Source organism: Hordeum vulgare, chromosome 1H, assembly GCF_904849725.1.
Source record: "Hordeum vulgare subsp. vulgare chromosome 1H, MorexV3_pseudomolecules_assembly, whole genome shotgun sequence".
Classification (NCBI taxonomy): domain Eukaryota; kingdom Viridiplantae; phylum Streptophyta; class Magnoliopsida; order Poales; family Poaceae; genus Hordeum; species Hordeum vulgare.
The window spans coordinates 495586640-495605011 of NC_058518.1; the positions used below are offsets into that span (position 1 = coordinate 495586640).

At 44.7% G+C, this 18372-nt stretch overlaps 1 protein-coding gene across 1 annotated transcript; it reads left to right on the top strand.

Moving 5' to 3' along the window:
- Positions 1-11501: 11501 nt before the first annotated feature.
- LOC123449694 (noroxomaritidine/norcraugsodine reductase-like) lies at positions 11502-17442 on the top strand. The gene is made up of 5 exons (XM_045127005.1): positions 11502-11673; positions 11816-12023; positions 13472-13697; positions 14013-14119; positions 17062-17442. Exons 1-5 carry the CDS (start codon positions 11588-11590, stop codon positions 17224-17226), a joined length of 792 nt encoding a protein of 263 aa, XP_044982940.1. The 5' UTR covers positions 11502-11587; the 3' UTR covers positions 17227-17442.
- Positions 17443-18372: the final 930 nt, after the last annotated feature.

An 18372-nucleotide genomic window follows, 5' to 3' on the forward strand; every position in this document is an offset into this window, starting at 1 on the left:
CCATATAACTCAAATACGCATAAAACAACGTCGAACCTTAAGTGTGCAGACCCTGCGGGTTCGAGAACTATGTAGACATGACCCGAGAGACTCCTCGGTCAATATCCAATAGCGGGACCTGGATGCCCATATTGGATCCTACATATTCTACGAAGATCTTATCGTTTGAACCTCAGTGCCAAGGATTCATATAATCCCGTACGTCATTCCCTTTGTCCTTCGGTATGTTACTTGCCCGAGATTCGATCGTCAGTATCCGCATACCTATTTCAATCTCGTTTATCGGCAAGTCTCTTTACTCGTTCCGTAATACAAGATCCCGCAACTTACACTAAGTCACATTGCTTGCAAGGCTTGTGTGTGATGTTGTATTACCGAGTGGGCCCCGAGATACCTCTCCGTCACACGGAGTGACAAATCCCAGTCTTGATCCATACTAACTCAACTAACACCTTCGGAGATACCTGTAGAGCATCTTTATAGTCACCCAGTTACGTTGCGACGTTTGATACACACAAAGCATTCCTCCGGTGTCAGTGAGTTATATGATCTCATGGTCATAGGAATAAATACTTGACACGCAGAAAACAGTAGCAACAAAATGACACGATCAACATGCTACGTCTATTAGTTTGGGTCTAGTCCATCACATGATTCTCCTAATGATGTGATCCCGTTATCAAGTGACAACACTTGCCTATGGCCAGGAAACCTTGACCATCTTTGATCAACGAGCCAGTCAACTAGAGGCTTACTAGGGACAGTGTTTTGTCTATGTATCCACACAAGTATTGTGTTTCCAATCAATACAATTATAGCATGGATAATAAACGATTATCATGAACAAAGAAATATAATAATAACTAATTTATTATTGCCTCTAGGGCATATTTCCAACAGTCGCCCACTTGCACTAGAGTCAATAATCTAGTTCACATCACCATGTGATTCCAACGAATCCAACACCCATATTGTTATGGGGTCTGATCACATCTTGCTCTTGAGAGAGGTTTTAGTCAACGGTTCTGAAACTTTCAGATCCGTGTGTTCTTTACAAATCTTTATGTCATCTTATAGATGCTGCTACTATGTGCTATTCGGAAATACTCCAAATATCTACTCTACTATACGAATCCGTTTCACTACTCATAGTTATTCGGATTAGTGTTAAAGCTTGCATCGACGTAACCCTTTACGACGAACTCTTTAAGCACCTCCATAATCGAGAAAAATTCCTTAGTCCATTAGTTACTAAGGATAAATTTTGACCGCTGCTAGTGATTCAATCATGGATCACTCTCTGTACCTCTCAACAAATTTTGAGTCAAGGCACACATCAGGTGCGGTACACAGCATGACATACTTTAGATTCTACCGCTAAGGCATAGAAGACGACCTTCGTCTATTCTCTTTATTCTGCCATGGTCGGGTTTTGAGTCTTACTCAAATTCACACCTCACAACGCAACCAAGAACTCCTTCTTTGGTGATCTATTTTTGAACTCTTTCAAAAACTTGTCAAGGCATGCATCTTGTTGAAACTTCTATTAAGCGATTTTGATCTATCTCCATAGATCTTTGATGCTCAACGTTCAAGTAGCTCAATCCAGGTATTCCTTTGAAAACTCCTTTCAAACAACCTTGTATGCTTTACAGAAATTCTACATTACTTCTGATCCACAATATGTCAACCACATATACTTATCAGAAATTCTATAGTGCTCCCACTCACTTCTTTGGAAATACAAGTTTCTCATAAACCTTGTACAAACCCAAAATCTTTGATCATCTCATCAAAGTGTATATTCCAACTCCGAGATGCTTGCACCAGTCCATTGAAGGATCACTGGAGCTTGCATACTTGCTAGTATCTTTAGGATCGACAAAACCTTCTGGTTGTATCACATACAATGTTTGCTCAAAGAAACCGTTGAGAAAACAATGCTTTGACATCCTATGTGCAATATTTCATAAATAATGCATCAAAAACTAATCAAAATTCTAACAGACCTTTAGCATCGCTACGAGTGAGAAAGACTCATCATAGTCAACAGTTTGATCTTGTCGGAAACATCTTTGCGACAAGTCGAGCTTTTCTTAATAGTGATTTATCACCATCATCGTCTGTCTTTCTTTTAAAGACCCATCTTTACTCAATAGTCCTCTGACCATCAAGTAGTTCTTCCAAAGTCTACACTTTGTTTTCATACATGGATCCTCTCTCGGATTTCATGGCTTCCAGCCATTTGTCGGAATCTGGGCCCACCATCGCTTTCTCCATAACTCGTAGGTTCACTGTTGCTCAACAACATGACCTCCAAGACATGGTTACCGTACCACTCTGTAGTAGTACGCGACCTTGTCAACCTACGAGGCTTGTAGTAACTTGATCCGATGCTTGATGATCACCATCATTAGCTTCCACTTCAATTGGTGTAGGTGCCACAGGAACAACTTCATGCGCCCTGCTACACACTGGTTGAAGTTATGGTTCAATAACCTCATCAAGTTCTACCACTCTCCCACTCAATTCTTTCGAGAGAAACCTTTCCTCGAGAAAGGATCCGTTTCTAGAAACAAACACTTTGCTTTCGGATCTGAGATAGGAGATGTACCCAACTGTTTTGGATATCCTATGAAGATGCATTTATCCGCTTTGGGTTCGAGCTTATCAGACTAAAATTTTTCACATAAGTGTCGAAGCCCCAAACTTTCAAGAAACGACAGTTTAGATTTCTCTAAACCTCAGTCTATACTGTGTCATCTCAACGGAAATACGCGGTGCCCTATTTAAAGTGAGTGCGGTTGTCTCTAATGCATAACCCACAAACGATAGTGGTAATTCGATAAGAGACATCATAGTATGCACCATACCAAATAGTGCGTGGCTATGACGTTCAGACACATCATCACACTATGATGTTCCAGGTGGCATGAACTGCGAAACAATTTCCACATTGTCTTAACTGCGTACAAAAACTCGTAACTCAGATATTCATTTCTATGATCATATCGTAGACAGTTTATCCTCTTGTTACGACGAACTTCACTCCGAAACAGAATTGAACTTTTCAATATTTCAGACTTGTGATTCATTAAGTAAATACTCTAGTATCTACTCAAATCGTCAGTGAAGTAAGAACATAATGATATCCACTGCGTGCCTCAGCACCCATTGGACTGCATACATCAAAATGTATCACTTCCAACAAGTTACTATCTTATTTCATCTCAATGAAAACAAGGCCTTGCTCATGTGGTATGATTTGCATGTCACTAGTGATTCGAAATCAGGTGAGTACAAAGATCCATCAGCATGGAGCCTCTCCATGCAATTTATACTAACATGACTCAAGCGGCAATGCCACAAGTAAGTGGTACTATCATCATCAACTCGTATCTTTTGGCACCAATATCATGAACATGTGTAACACTACGATCGAGATTCAATAAACCATTGAAGGTGATTATTCAAGAAAACAGAGTAACCATTATTCTCTTTAAATGAATAATCGTATTGCAATAAACACGATCCAATCATGTTCATGCTTAACGCAAGCACCAAATAACAATTATTTAGGTTTAATACCAATCCCGATGGTAGAGGGAGCGTGCGACGTTTGATCATATCAACCTTGGAAACACTTCCAACACGTATCGTCACCTCGCCTTTAGCTAGTCTCCGTTTATGCCGTAGCTTTCATTTCGTGTTACTAATCACTTAGCAACCAAACCGGTATCCAATACCCTCATGCTACTAGGAGTACTAGTAAAGTACACATCAACATCATGTATATAAAATACACTTCTTTCGACTTTTGCCAGCCTTCTTATCTACCAAGTATCTAGAGTTGCTCCGCCTCAGTGACTGTTCCCCTCATTACAGAAGCACTTAGTCTCGGATTTGGGTTTAATCTTGGGTCTCTTCATTAGTGCAGCAACTGTTTTGCCGTTTCACGAAGTATCCCTTCTAGCCCTTGCCTTTCTTGAAACTTAGTGGTTTTACAAACCATCAACTATTGATGCTCCTTCTTGATTTCTACTTTCGCAGTGTCAAACATCGTGAATCGCTCAAGGATCATCGTATCTATCCTTGATATGTTATAGTTCATCACGAAGCTCTCACAGCTTGGTGGCAGTGACTTTGGAGAACCATCACTATTTCATCTGGAAGATTAACTCCCACTTGATTCAAGTGATTGTCGTACTCAGACAATCTGAGCACATGCTCAACGATTGAGCTTTTCTCCTTTACTTTTTGGACAAAGAATCTTGTTGGAGGTCTCGTACCTCTTAACAAGGGCACAAGCATGAAATCACAATTTCATCTCTTTAGAACATCACTTATGTTCCGTGACGTTTTAAAACGTTTTCGGCGCCTTGCTTCTAAGCCATTTAAGTATTTTGCACTGAACTATCGTGTAGTCATCAGAAACGTGTATGTCGGATGTTCATAGCATCCACAGACGACGCTCGAGGTGCAGCACACCGAGTGTTGCATTAAGGACATAAGCCTTCTGCGCAGCAATGAGGACAATCCTCGGTTTTACAGACTCAGTCTGCAAAGTTTGCTACTATCAACTTTCAACTAAATTTTCTCTAGGAACATATAAAAACAGTAGAGCTATAGCGCAAGCTACATCGTAATTCGCAAAGACCATTAGACTATGTTCATGACAATTAGTTCAATTAATCATATTACTTAAGAACTCCCACTCAAAAAGTACATCTCTCTAGTCATTTGAGTGGTACATGATCCAAATCCACTATCTCAAGTCCGATCATCACGTGAGTCGAGAATAGTTTCAGTGGTAAGCATCCCTATGCTAATCATATCAACTATATGATTCATGCTCGACCTTTCGGTGTCATGTGTTCCGAGGCCATGTCTGCACATGCTAGGCTCGTCAAGCTTAACCCGAGTGTTCCGCGTGCGCAACTGTTTTGCACCCGTTGTATGTGAACGTTGAGTCTATCACACCCGATCATCACGTGGTGTCTCGAAACGACGAACTGTAGCAACGGTGCACAGTCGGGGAGAACACAATTTCGTCTTGAAATTTTAGTGAGAGATCACCTCATAATGCTACCGTCGTTCTAAGCAAAATAAGGTGCATAAAAGGATTAACATCACATGCAATTCATAAGTGACATGATATGGCCATCATCACGTGCTTCTTGATCTCCATCACCAAAGCACCGGCACGATCTTCTTGTCACCGGCGCCACACCATGATCTCCATCATCATGATCTCCATCAACGTGTCGCCATCGGGGTTGTCGTGCTACTCATGCTATTACTACTAAAGCTACGTCCTAGCAAAATAGTAAACGCATCTGCAAGCACAAACATTAGTTATAAAGACAACCCTATGGCTCCTGCCGGTTGCCGTACCATCGACGTGCAAGTCGATATTTCTATTACAACATGATCATCTCATACATCCAATATATCACATCACATCGTTGGCCATATCACATCACAATCATACCCTGCAAAAACAAGTTAGACGTCCTCTAATTTTGTTGTTGCATGTTTTACGTGGTGACCATGGGTATCTAGTAGGATCGCATCTTACTTACGCAAACACCACAACGGAGATATATGATTTGCTATTTAACCTCACCCAAGGACCTCCTCGGTCAAATCCGATTCAACTAAAGTTGGAGAAACCGACACTTGCCAGTAATCTTTGAGCAAAGGGGGTTACTCGTAACGATGAAACCAGTCTCTCGTAAGCGTACGAGTAATGTTGGTCCAAGCCGCTTCAATCCAACAATACCGCGAAATCAAGAAAAGACTAAGGAGGGCAGCAAAACGCACATCACCGCCCACAAAAACTTTTGTGTTTTACTCGAGAAGACATCTACGCATGAACCTAGCTCATGATGCCACTCTTGGGGAACGTCGCATGGGAAACAAAAATTTCCTACGCGCACGAAGACCTATCATGATGATGTCCATCTACGAGAGGGGATGAGTGATCTACGTACCCTCGTAGACCGTACAGCAGAAGCGTTAGAGAACGCGGTTGATGTAGTGGAACGTCCTCACGTCCCTCGATCCGCCCCGCGAACAATCCCGCGATCAGTCCCACGATCTAGTACCGAACGGACGGCACCTCCGCGTTCAGCACACGTACAGCTCGACGATGATCTCGGCCTTCTTGATCCAGCAAGAGAGACGGAGAGGTAGAAGAGTTCTCCGGCAGCGTGACGGCGCTCCGGAGGTTGGTGATGACCTTGTCTCAGCAGGGCTCTGCCCGAGCTCCGCAGAAACGCGATCTAGAGGAAAAACCGTGGAGGTCTGTGATCGGGCTGCCGTGGAAAAGTCGTCTCAAATCAGCCCTAAAACCTCCATATATATAGGTGGGAGGGAGGGGAGGAGGCAGCCTCAAAACCTAAAGGTTTGGCCGAAATTGGAGGTGGAGGAGTCCTACTCCAATCCTACTTGGAGTAGGATTCCACCTTCCCACTTGGAAACTCTTTCCACCTTGTGTTTTTTCCTTCTCAAACCTTATGGGCCTAAGTGGGAACTTATTCCAGCCCACTAGGGGCTGGTTTATCTCTTCCCATAGCCCATGAGACCCCTTGGGGCGTGACACCCCTCCCGATGGTCCCCGGCACCCCTCCCGGCACTCCCGGTACACTACCGATGAGCCCGAAACTTTTCCGGTAATGCACGAAAACCTTCCGGTAACCAAATGAGGTCATCCTATATATCAATCTTCGTTTCCGGACCATTCCGGAAACCCTCGTGACGTCCGTGATCTCATCCGGGACTCCGAACAACATTCGGTAACCAACCATATAACTCAAATACGCATAAAACAACGTCGAACCTTAAGTGTGCAGACCCTGCGGGTTCGAGAACTATGTAGACATGACCCGAGAGACTCCTCGGTCAATATCCAATAGCGGGACCTGGATGCCCATATTGGATCCTACATATTCTACGAAGATCTTATCGTTTGAACCTCAGTGCCAAGGATTCATATAATCCCGTACGTCATTCCCTTTGTCCTTCGGTATGTTACTTGCCCGAGATTCGATCGTCAGTATCCGCATACCTATTTCAATCTCGTTTATCGGCAAGTCTCTTTACTCGTTCCGTAATACAAGATCCCGCAACTTACACTAAGTCACATTGCTTGCAAGGCTTGTGTGTGATGTTGTATTACCGAGTGGGCCCCGAGATACCTCTCCGTCACACGGAGTGACAAATCCCAGTCTTGATCCATACTAACTCAACTAACACCTTCGGAGATACCTGTAGAGCATCTTTATAGTCACCCAGTTACGTTGCGACGTTTGATACACACAAAGCATTCCTCCGGTGTCAGTGAGTTATATGATCTCATGGTCATAGGAATAAATACTTGACACGCAGAAAACAGTAGCAACAAAATGACACGATCAACATGCTACGTCTATTAGTTTGGGTCTAGTCCATCACATGATTCTCCTAATGATGTGATCCCGTTATCAAGTGACAACACTTGCCTATGGCCAGGAAACCTTGACCATCTTTGATCAACGAGCCAGTCAACTAGAGGCTTACTAGGGACAGTGTTTTGTCTATGTATCCACACAAGTATTGTGTTTCCAATCAATACAATTATAGCATGGATAATAAACGATTATCATGAACAAAGAAATATAATAATAACTAATTTATTATTGCCTCTAGGGCATATTTCCAACACCGGCTGCATAAGAGCATGATTAATACTATAGCCAACTGTTGGCTATAAACAGTCTTATAGCCCACCTTATAGCTAGCTTGTATAATAGTTACCTACAAAAGAGTACTACTTTTATCATATATGGTCCACATTTTATTCTCATAAAGCACCTAGGAGCACGTGCTAGAGCTGGCTCTTCACGAAGAGCCCGCTTTACTTTTCTCTCCTCTTCTCTCTCATCCAACTCAGGAGAAATATAGTATTTTAATCCTTACAGCCTGCTGACTGTATCTTATTGTACTTGCTCTAAGCTGCTTTTTCTCGTGACATGTGGTAGAGCTGGACGCTTAATCTATCACGGCTGCTCTATCTCTTCCCCTTACTCTTTTCTTCAACTAGGATTGTGATGACTTGGCACATACTCCCATTAGAGCATCCCAACAGTAGTCGCAAAAAACGCGCCGTGTGCGGTAAACATGATTTTTAACGACCGTGGGACAAAATCGCGCGCTCCAACGGACGCGACAAAAAAGCGCGCGCGGTAAACTTTTGCGCGCGTGCGACGAAATCGCGCGCTCGAGCGGACGCGACAAAAAAACGTGCGCGGTAAACTTTTGCGCGCGCGGGGGAGAAAGCTAGCGGCCGCGCGTCAGATTTGGCGCACCGCTTTCAGTGCGCTATAAAATGCCGCGTCCGCCACGCGGCTACCCACAGCCACCCGCCTCTCCCTCGCGACTTCTCGCCTCTTCCTCTGCCTATCCCTTGCCGCTCCCTCGCCGCTCCCTCTGCCACCATGCCGCCGCGCCGCCATTCATCCTCGGGCTACCGCGGTATCCGCGAGCGCCCCTCCGGTACCTACTACGCCGAGATCCGGTCCGGCGACGTCCATCTCGGCTTCGGCACGTTCGAGACAGCGCACGAGGCCGCCCGCGCGTAGGACGCGGCGGCGTGGCGACTAGGGCGGCCTCGCGCGCAGATGAACTTCCACGATGTCTACACGCGCGAGTAGGCGCAGAACCTCGCCCCTCCCCCTCGTCTGGTCACGGAGCAAGACCGTTAGGAGCACCGTCGGCAGCAGCGCCGACTGCTCGTCACCGAGGAGGACGAGCGAGCCATGGCGGAGTGCCGCCAGCGCCACCCGGAGGACGTCACCGCCGAGAACGCCTATTGGGCGGAGAGGACGACAAGGCGTCGCGTGGAGCGGCAGGACAGGCGTCGGCGCAAGTTACTCGCTGTATCACAATGCGGGGCCATCCAAAGCTGTTTGCCATCCATCTTCACTTCCGACGATGAACGTTGGGAGGACGCGTTTCTATCTACCTTGGACATCACCCATAGTGACGACTCGGAGTAGTTTTATCTATATATGCTAGTTTTATTATCTATATGTTGAACTAGTTTTATTATCTATGTGTTGAACTAGTTTTATTATCTATATGTAATATATTACCTATATTATCTATGTTTTATTATCTATATGTAATATATTATCTATGTTTTATTATCTATATGTAATATATTATCTATATGTTTTATCTTTTTTAGAAAAGGAGGCATAGTCCCGGCATCTGCATCGAGTGATGTATGCAGCCTTTTATTAAAATAAATTGAAACCAGGTCTCAAGAAAGTACATTAGATCTTAAAGAAGAAATAAAAAGATACAAGGCGTCTGTCGCGCCACAACCGGAAATGATAATAGGACTAGATGACTATTCACCTATCCTATTAATATGTCGTCATTCAAACCGGTTGAAGATACCCTGAGCTACCATCTCCCAGCGGACACACCCAGTAACCAAAGGCTCCCTGGCTTTCACAGGATTGAGTAATGACCACGTGCGGATCAAGGCAGTAGCCGTGAGGATAACCTGCAAAAAGTGAATATAGCTTTGCCTGTTAAACACTAAGTCATTTATGCAGTTCCATGTAACCCAAAATAGTGCCCAGGTTCCTACACGAATAAGTTTAGCGGATTCAACATCAAACCCCTTTAACCAGGTCCCAGATAACGTGTTTATACTATTCGGTGGACTCATGTTGAAAGCAATTTGAATCGGTCGCCATAAAAGTTTAGCCATAGGACAAACTAGAAAGAGGTGCTTAATAGTTTGTTTATTCTGACAAAAGTTGCATCTTGGATTGCCTTTTCAATTACGGTTGGTCAAATTATCCTTTGTTAAAATAACTCCTCTGTGCACAAACCACATGAAGATCTTTATTTTTAGTGAAACTTTGACCTTTCATATATGCATGGATTTTGGAATAGGCGTGGAATCTATGACGTGCAAGTACATAGATTTTACAGTAAATACTCCATTAGTGGTCAACTTACAGTGAACACTATCGAGGCAATCAGAGAGGTTAATGTTCATCAACCTTCTGACTAGATGCAACCAGCTAATCCATCTGTCACGAGTCAAGGCTCTACGGAACTGAATCTTTGGAGGCGTCTCACATAATATTGACGCAACGGACGCCTGTCGACGTTGTGCAATATGGTACAACTGCGGATACTGAGTAGCTAAGGGCGACTCCCCTAACCATGTATCTTCCCAGAATCTAGTTAATTCATCATTTCTAATGATAAACCTAGTCCTGTTGAAAAAATAGTTTTAGACCTCATCAAACCCTTCCAGAAAGGAGAGTCACTTGGTCTTGCTGTAACCTGAGCTAAGATCTTGTTTTGTAAGTACTTGTTCGTCAGAATTTGTATCCACATACCTTATGTTTCCATAGATAGTCTGAACAACCATTTACTGAGCAGACATCTATTTTTAACCTTTAAATTTTCAATCCCAAAACCCCCTTGCTCCGTTGGTCTACAAATGATGTCCCATCTAATAAGCCTATACTTGGTCTTGACATCATCACTCTGGCAGAAAAAACGAGACCGATAGAAATCCAACCATTTACGCACCCCAACAGGTACTTTAAAAAAAGATAGAAGAAACATGGACATGCTTGATAATACAGAATTAACAAGTACCAAACGTCCTCCATCCTAAAAATACAGGGATTGTTCATAAACTGGCTTTAGCGCCTCCTATTAGAGGGAATATACTAGAGTTGCTCTCACCGGCTCTCGCTTATTTCCCTCTTGTGCAACAACATTTTCTTCGCTAGATTGACAAACAAGCTTGTGGGCACCACATTTCGGTTATTTACGTTCCTAAACATAAGAAAATTGTACTAAAAATTGTGATAGACCAACCTCGGTATAATATAAAACAAACGATGCTGACTTGCCACATGGGTGCTCTTTGACCTGTCTACTGTCTACTCCCTCTGTTCCTAAATGTAAATCTTTCTAAATATTACATTACATGCTACATACGAATCAACACTTTAAAATATGTCTATATACATCCATAATTTTTAATAAAAATCACTTAAAAGGCCTATATATATATTTAGAAACAGAGGGAGTACTACACAAATTCTGACTTGCCTTGTCTATAGAAGGCAATTTCTTCGAGCGGTCCAATTTCTTGCTCTTTTCATTTGTTTCCTTGCTGCAGATTTGTCATCAGTCCTACGCACGCGCTGAAGTGAAGTGGACATGCACGTCCACAAGGTGTGACATGTTGGGCACTATTGTGTGAATGTTACAAGTAGGAGCACCAATTTCCGGCGACACCACACGTTCTGTTTTGTTTTGTTCCGGTTCCGACATGCGGGTCCGGCATGCCATATTCGTCGGCAAATTAACTCAACTGTTATGTTTTTGGTTATAGCCTGCCCCCACTTTTTTTTCAATACGAATAGTGGTGGTCTTGTGATATGGCTGGCCATTTTTTGAAGCACACCACCAGAAAAATTGACTTGATGAAAAGCACACCTGGCCGTAAAGATGGAGGGGATATGTTGTCACTCCACAACCACAAAGCAGAGACCAGAGAGAGATGGCCGGCGGTAGCACGAGCAGGGACGAGAGGTGGAGCCTGGCCGGCGCGACGGCGCTCGTCACCGGCGGCAGCAAAGGGATCGGGTACGTACACAATCATCACATAATCTAATCACGGAATCACCTAGCTTATTACGTACGAGGATCCTAGCTAGTTCATCGACCGATCGATGTAGTAGTAGTACTTGACTGTGCATGACCGCATCCATTGGAAACGCCAACACAGCCACGCGATCGTGGAGGAGCTGGCGGGGCACGGGGCGCGGGTGCACACGTGCGCCCGGAGCGCGGCGGAGCTGGAGGACTGCCGCCGCCGGTGGGAGGCCAAGGGGCTTCCGGTCACCGTCTCCGTCTGCGACGTCTCCCTGCGCGCCCACAGGGTGCAGCTGCTGGAGACGGCCAAGCAGGTCTTCGACGGCAAGCTCGACATACTGGTAAGAGAATCTCCAACACACGCGTCAAATTTAACGCGTGCGGCAAAATCCGCTGTTTTCCCGCACGAAGCGCTTTAACAGACGCGATAGAAAAAGTTTCGCACGCGAGGGGAAAAGCAGCAGCCCGGGCGTCAATTTTGACGCGCGTCGGCCATCGCGTTCTATAATAAATCCTCGGCTGTTAAGCCGCCCCATTCCCTCCCGCGCCTTCTTTCGGCGCTCCATCGCCTTCTTCTCGCGCTCCACCGTTGCCACCCCTGCTCCACTGTTGCCGTCCCGCGCTCCCTATTCTTTCACCGCATCGTCGCTGCCGCGCCACGCCATGCCGCCGTGCCCCCGGAGCAGCTCGGGTTTCCGCAACATCCGTCACCGTCCCTATGACATGTTTTACATTGAGATCCGCTTCGATGACATGCACCTCGGGCTCGACACGTTTGAGACCGTCCATGAGGCCGCTCACGTGTACGACGCGGCGACATGACGCCTACAGCATCCTCGGACGTAGATAAATTTTTAGGACGTTTTCACGTGCGAGGATGCGCAAGATCTCATGCCTCCCCTGCGTGTGGTCATCGAGCAGAACCGCCGCGCCGAGCTCAATCGGGAGCGCCGCCTCTTGATCGCCGAGAGAGACGAGGCCGCCATGGCGGAGTGGCGCGCGCCACGCGAAGGACGTCGTCGCCGAGAACGAATTCTGGGCGAGCGGGAGGGTGGAGCAAGATGCGCAATTGAAGAACCCGGACATGACCTGGGACTCGAACGATGACCGGTGGGAGAACACGATGCTGTTGTCAACGGACTACAACAATAATGAGTAGTAGTAGTCTAGGTGTACTTTATTTTGTTAGTGTATTTTATGAATTTGAATTTGCTTGTTGGTTTGTATCTGAATTTTAATATTCGTCGATGAACTAGTTGAATTTTAGTATTTGCTTTTTTTATGTTTGGACGTGCGCTGTATATTTAGCGTCACTCCTGGAGCGCGATCTGCGGCACGCTAAAGTTTGCGTGCCTGCTAAAGCCAACACACATCTACGTCCAAAAATGCTATTCCGGTGATAAATTTTTTAGCGTGCGGTGCTATCGCGTGTTTGTTGAAGATGGTCTAACTAATTGATCGAGAGGAGTTGGAGCTCGTCGTCTTTTCGAGGGAAATCTCTGATGCAAATTCTATGCTATCCTCTATTCTTAAATAGCTATAACCCACTATTTAATTTTCGTTTTCATACGTAATACCACATCATTAAGTCATGCATAAAGTCATAAGTTACGTTTTTCATTAACCTTTGCATGCAAAATATACCATCGCATGCATGAATTTCCACGGAATTAAGTCATGTAAGGCATTTTTGTATTTGTTTATGCATAAATTTGTAGTCTTCTGTCAGTTATCCATACTTTTGTTAACAATCTTCCCGCAACAACGTGCCGGGCATCATCTAGTTCAGGTGAACAACGCAGCGCAGGTTGTTGACAAGGCGAGCGTAGAGTGGACATCGGAGGAGTACTCACACCTGATGGCGGCCAACCAAGAGTCATGCTTCCACCTCAGCCAGCTCGCGCATCCCTTCCTCCTCAACGCCACCATAGCCGGAGGAGCTAGTGTCGTTAACATATCCTCCATTGCGGGCTCACTCGGCTTTCCGGGCCTCACGCTCTACAGTATGGCAAAAGGTACTCCATTCCACTGCCTTTGTTTTTCAGACTTCTGAAATTTGTAAAGTCCAGATAAATGTATATTCAGCTTCTGGATATATATTGATAACCATGAATCTAAGTATTCAACGAAGAGATCAATATTAAGAATTTGAATTTTCTATGTGATATCTAACTATTTGTAAAGATGATGATACAAAATTTCAAAGTTTTGAATATCCTAATTATGAATATTTTGGTGAAGTTGTAATTGAGGGTACTCAAAACCACACTTCGGTCAGTATTTCAATCAAGACATAAAAAATTATCATTAATGTATTGTCGGATATGCAGGAGGAATCAACCAGCTTACAAGGAGCCTTGCTACAGAGTGGGCGCAGAACAAGATCCGCGTGAACAGTGTGGCCCCGGGCGCGATTAAGACTGACATGCTAAACAGTGTACGCCTTTCATCACAGTATACTGGCCGTATCTCTGGGAGATAGTTCCTCCGTCACAGTTTATAAGGCATGCACGTGTACCTAGGTCGTTAATTTGACTTATATAAAATATATTGTTTAACATAAAAATTATATCATTAAAAAATAAAACATCTAAAGTTTTATTTTTTGTAATATATGCGTCTTATTAAGTTAGTCAAATTAACGACCTAGATACACGTGTCGGACTTATAAACTGAAACAGAGGGAGTAGATGTTTTTCTATTGATAGGAAAAACCGAGCTGATGAGCTGCAGAAGCGCCTAATTAATCGCAAAACTGACGCATTAGTAACCCCTGTCCACTAAACGAGCGGCTTCCTCTCATACATTGGTGGAGACAGTTTCCAAAACATCCCAATTAATAAGCTAATTAATGTCATGTGCCTTATTTCCTTTTAATTATAAAAAATTATCGTTTTGAAGATACGCCCAATATACTGTGATTGAGGAAGTAAGTACCAACATATTCTACCTATGAATATCCATTAACAATATTTTTTTTGTGGGGTAAAGGGAGTTTTATTCCAAAGTCATAGTGTTACAGTCGAGAGGCCACAAACCCTCAATACAAGGTGGAACCGAACGCAACCACACCGTTGTAGCTCACTCGGAGCGACTATAATTGGCCAATCGATCGGCAACTCTATTTTGAGAGCGACATATTTTCAGAGGTACAAACTCCCTATTACTCATCAACTCCTTAATCTCTATAACCAAATGACCATAAGCCGAGCGAGTTAAAGCATTGCTTGAGATGCTCGCTAAGGCTTCAGAAGAATCCGAGTGGACGACGACAGGGAGATCGTAGTGTTGGATAGCCAAGGCCATACCTTGCATAAGTGCATGTATTTCAGCCTCCAAAGCGTCGTTGCAGTGGAACAATACCCAGTAGGCTGCAAAAATGATCTGTCCTTCATGATCTCGCAACACCATTCCGGCGGCCGCCGAGCTGTCCGCTGTTTGGAAAGAACCGTCCACAGTTAGTGCAACATAGCCCGGACTCGGCGCCGACCAAGGTAGATATGTAGTTTCCTTGTTGGACCAAACTGTTGGACTCTCCGAAGCTGGCATTTTTTCCTTTCAGAATTTCATCCACCGAATACCGACCAGCCAATTTAATGGATTTGTAATAACTATCAAGGAAGTCCACCGTGGCGGGAACTGGCGGTACCTCCTTGCCATGGGTTTGGTCGTTCCTCAGCTGCCAAATACGCCATACTAACACGATGATCATGTCCCGTACATCATCAGAGCATCTGCATAATAGGTGCATAAGCCATTCCTTTCCATTATCAACAAGGATATCATCCGATGGGAGTGGCCATATGTCACGCATCTGCAACCAGATTTCTCTCGCATGATCGCATGCGACCAGTGCATGGAAAGTATCTTCCTCCTCCAGTCCACATAGTTGACAAGCAGAACTTGTGGGAATATGGCGCACCACCTTACACTGCTGCGTGGGCAAAACTCTCGTGATAATTTATCACGCAGTTATCTTCATCTTCTGCGGCGCTGAGGACTGCCACACACAATTCCACAGAGAACGGGAGCCATTTGCCGATGCACTTGACGCCCCCTCCGAAAAGGCTATGTCGTGATCGCATGTGGCCAACTTGTAAGCACTTTTAACTGAAAAAACACCAGTCTTCTGTGGGTAGCATGATATGAAGTCAGAACGCTGCCTTGGAAAAGTGCGTATCTTGAGAATATGTTGAACATCCATCTCCCAGAAATATTCACGGAGATGATTAGCCCTCCAAGCTCCATTAGCGTCCAGAAAAGCTGAAACGCGATTGAGACGGCAGGTTCCTTTCGAGGTGATCGGACGGAAGGATGATGGTCGTGGGATCCAAGGATCTCGCCACGTCCGAATGTGCTCCCCGTCCCCCACCCGCCATATAACACCTTTTTTCAACAGCTCCAACCAGTGCAATATACCTTTCCATACTGCAGAACCAATGATTGAAAACACTGTATCTAACAACTGACCTTGAGGGTAGTACTTTTTCTTCAGTAGTCTCGCACATAGGCTGTCAGGGGAGTCGAGAAGTCTCCAAGCTTGCTTGGCCAGTAACGCTTGGTTGAACGCTCTCATATCCCTGAAGCCCATGCCCCCCATTGATTTAGGAAGCCTCATCCTATCCCAACTCATCCATGCCATTTTTTTCTTTTCATTTTCTATTCCCCATCAGTATTGGCGCATCATACTGGTAAGCTCATCACAAACCGAGACAGGAAGCCTGAACACACTCATAACATATGCAGGAATAGCTTGAGCCACAAATTTTATTAAAATTTCTTTGTTACCTGACGACATATATTTCTCGCTCCAATCAATTAGTCTCTTCCTGAGACGTTCTTGGACTGTTTCAAACTTGCCTTTGTGCATTCTCCCTTCCGGCACTGGAAGGCCCAAGTATTTTGGCTCAAAAACTTCCTGAGTAATCTCCAACACACTCTTGATATCAGTCACAACGGATGGCAAGCAGTTGTCTAAGAAAAGAATGAAACACTTCGAGGGGTTTATCAACTGGCCCGTGGCCGACGCGAAGGTGTTCAACAAACCTTTAACCAGTACCGCTTGCTGCTCAGTTGCATGGAAGAGTAGGAGTGAATCATCCGTAAAAAGTAGATGAGAAATCTCAGGAGCCCCACGACAAATTTTCACCCCTTGCAATCCATTAACAATAATTAATAGGGATAGGAGGGAGTGTAGAAATTAATAAGTTGAACTGCTTTTTTTTATCTTACCTAACTAATTAAGTAGTTATATTAATTTTTTTAGCATGCACTAGGATACTCTTCTAGAGACAATTTAACTCAAGCCAACTGATATTGCTGCCACGCATGGCAATTGGCAAAACGTCGACAACTGATCAATATACTTGAATGAAACAGCTAGGACCGGAGATCATAGAGAACTTGTTGGCCAGGACTCCGATGCGGCGAGCTGGCGAGCCAGCCGAGGTGGCGGCTGTGGTGTCATTTCTATGCATGCCGGCGGCGTCCTTCGTCACCGGCCAAGTCATCACCGTCGATGGTGGTCGGAGCATTAGTGGTTAGTTAATTAAGAGCACCTTACTAGTGAACTCTTGTGTGTTGAATCCAAAGAGCAACAAGTCCGACGGTCCAAAGAAATTTCGTTGCAGGCAGACAGGTCGAAAAGCATAGTATGTAACAGCGGGAGTCAATTTTTGTACTATATCTTTTTTCGTAACACTGTATAAGGCAACTTTTGTATTGAAGTGAAAGAAAGGCTACCCGTATAATTATTTGCTACATGGGTGTTAATTAGTTGTTACTAGGATTTCTAAAACGCCGGCTTTGTCTTTTTCTATTAGTTACCCTTGTATTTCCTATTGCATATATCTCCAATCATTGGGCTCAAATACGAGAACGTGTTTTTTTTTGTCAAACATCTGACTTTATTCGTTAAATAAACTAGCAAAAGAGCCCATGCTTTATAACGGAAAAAAAATTAACGTGTCGGTAAAAACATTCCTCAACGCGACATGGTAGCATCAGACGGTGCCAAGACCGTGACTCCATGTGATACGTCGGTTAGTCTAGATGTTTAAGGAAAAAATCAAGAGACCTGATTGGGTCATTTCTTTTGACTGGACACCGCGGATGCTCTTGTTTAATGCAACTTCCAGGTCTCTCCTTGTTAGAAAAAAACTTGTGTGTCATTTAGTGTGGGTACGGGTGCTATAAAGGATTGATAATGTCACGTGTGGATGGCGATCCGTGGAATGAAGCGACTGGAGCAGGATAGATGATGTAGCGATGCGGAGGACCCAGTGGACGCATGTATAGCTCGCGCAAGGCGGCTAGCCAGCTAGACACGTTTACACTTCACAGTGTGCTGGATCACATCAATTCCCCATGGCACACACGGCCAATACTCATACCAGGATACTCATATTGGAGCTACCGCATGAGCGATCGAGCAGGCCATAACTGTCGCATGCACCGGGGATTCTAGCGTGGGATTCTAGCGTGGGGCATGCCAAGAGCCTGACGACCTGGAGGAGCTCAAGTGGTGCGTGGATCTGGGGTTCGATTTGCAAAGCAGCAGCCAACGACGCCTCCCAGCGTTGCCTCTACATCAGTCGCCAGTGAGTCGCTGCTTCGTCCGGCCTCCTCTGTCAATTGTGCTTGTCTGATTCAGAGTTTCCTTTGCTCTCTCTCCCCTCTTGCGGGATTAAT

Coding starts and splice junctions, on each gene's coding strand:
- LOC123449694 (XM_045127005.1), top strand. CDS start 11,588: ATGGCCGGCGGTAGCACGAGCAGGGACGAGAGGTGGAGCCTGGCCGGC. Junction 11,674..11,815: donor GGCGGCAGCAAAGGGATCGG/GTACGTACACAA, acceptor ACGCCAACACAG/CCACGCGATCGTGGAGGAGC. Junction 13,698..14,012: donor GCTCTACAGTATGGCAAAAG/GTACTCCATTCC, acceptor TCGGATATGCAG/GAGGAATCAACCAGCTTACA.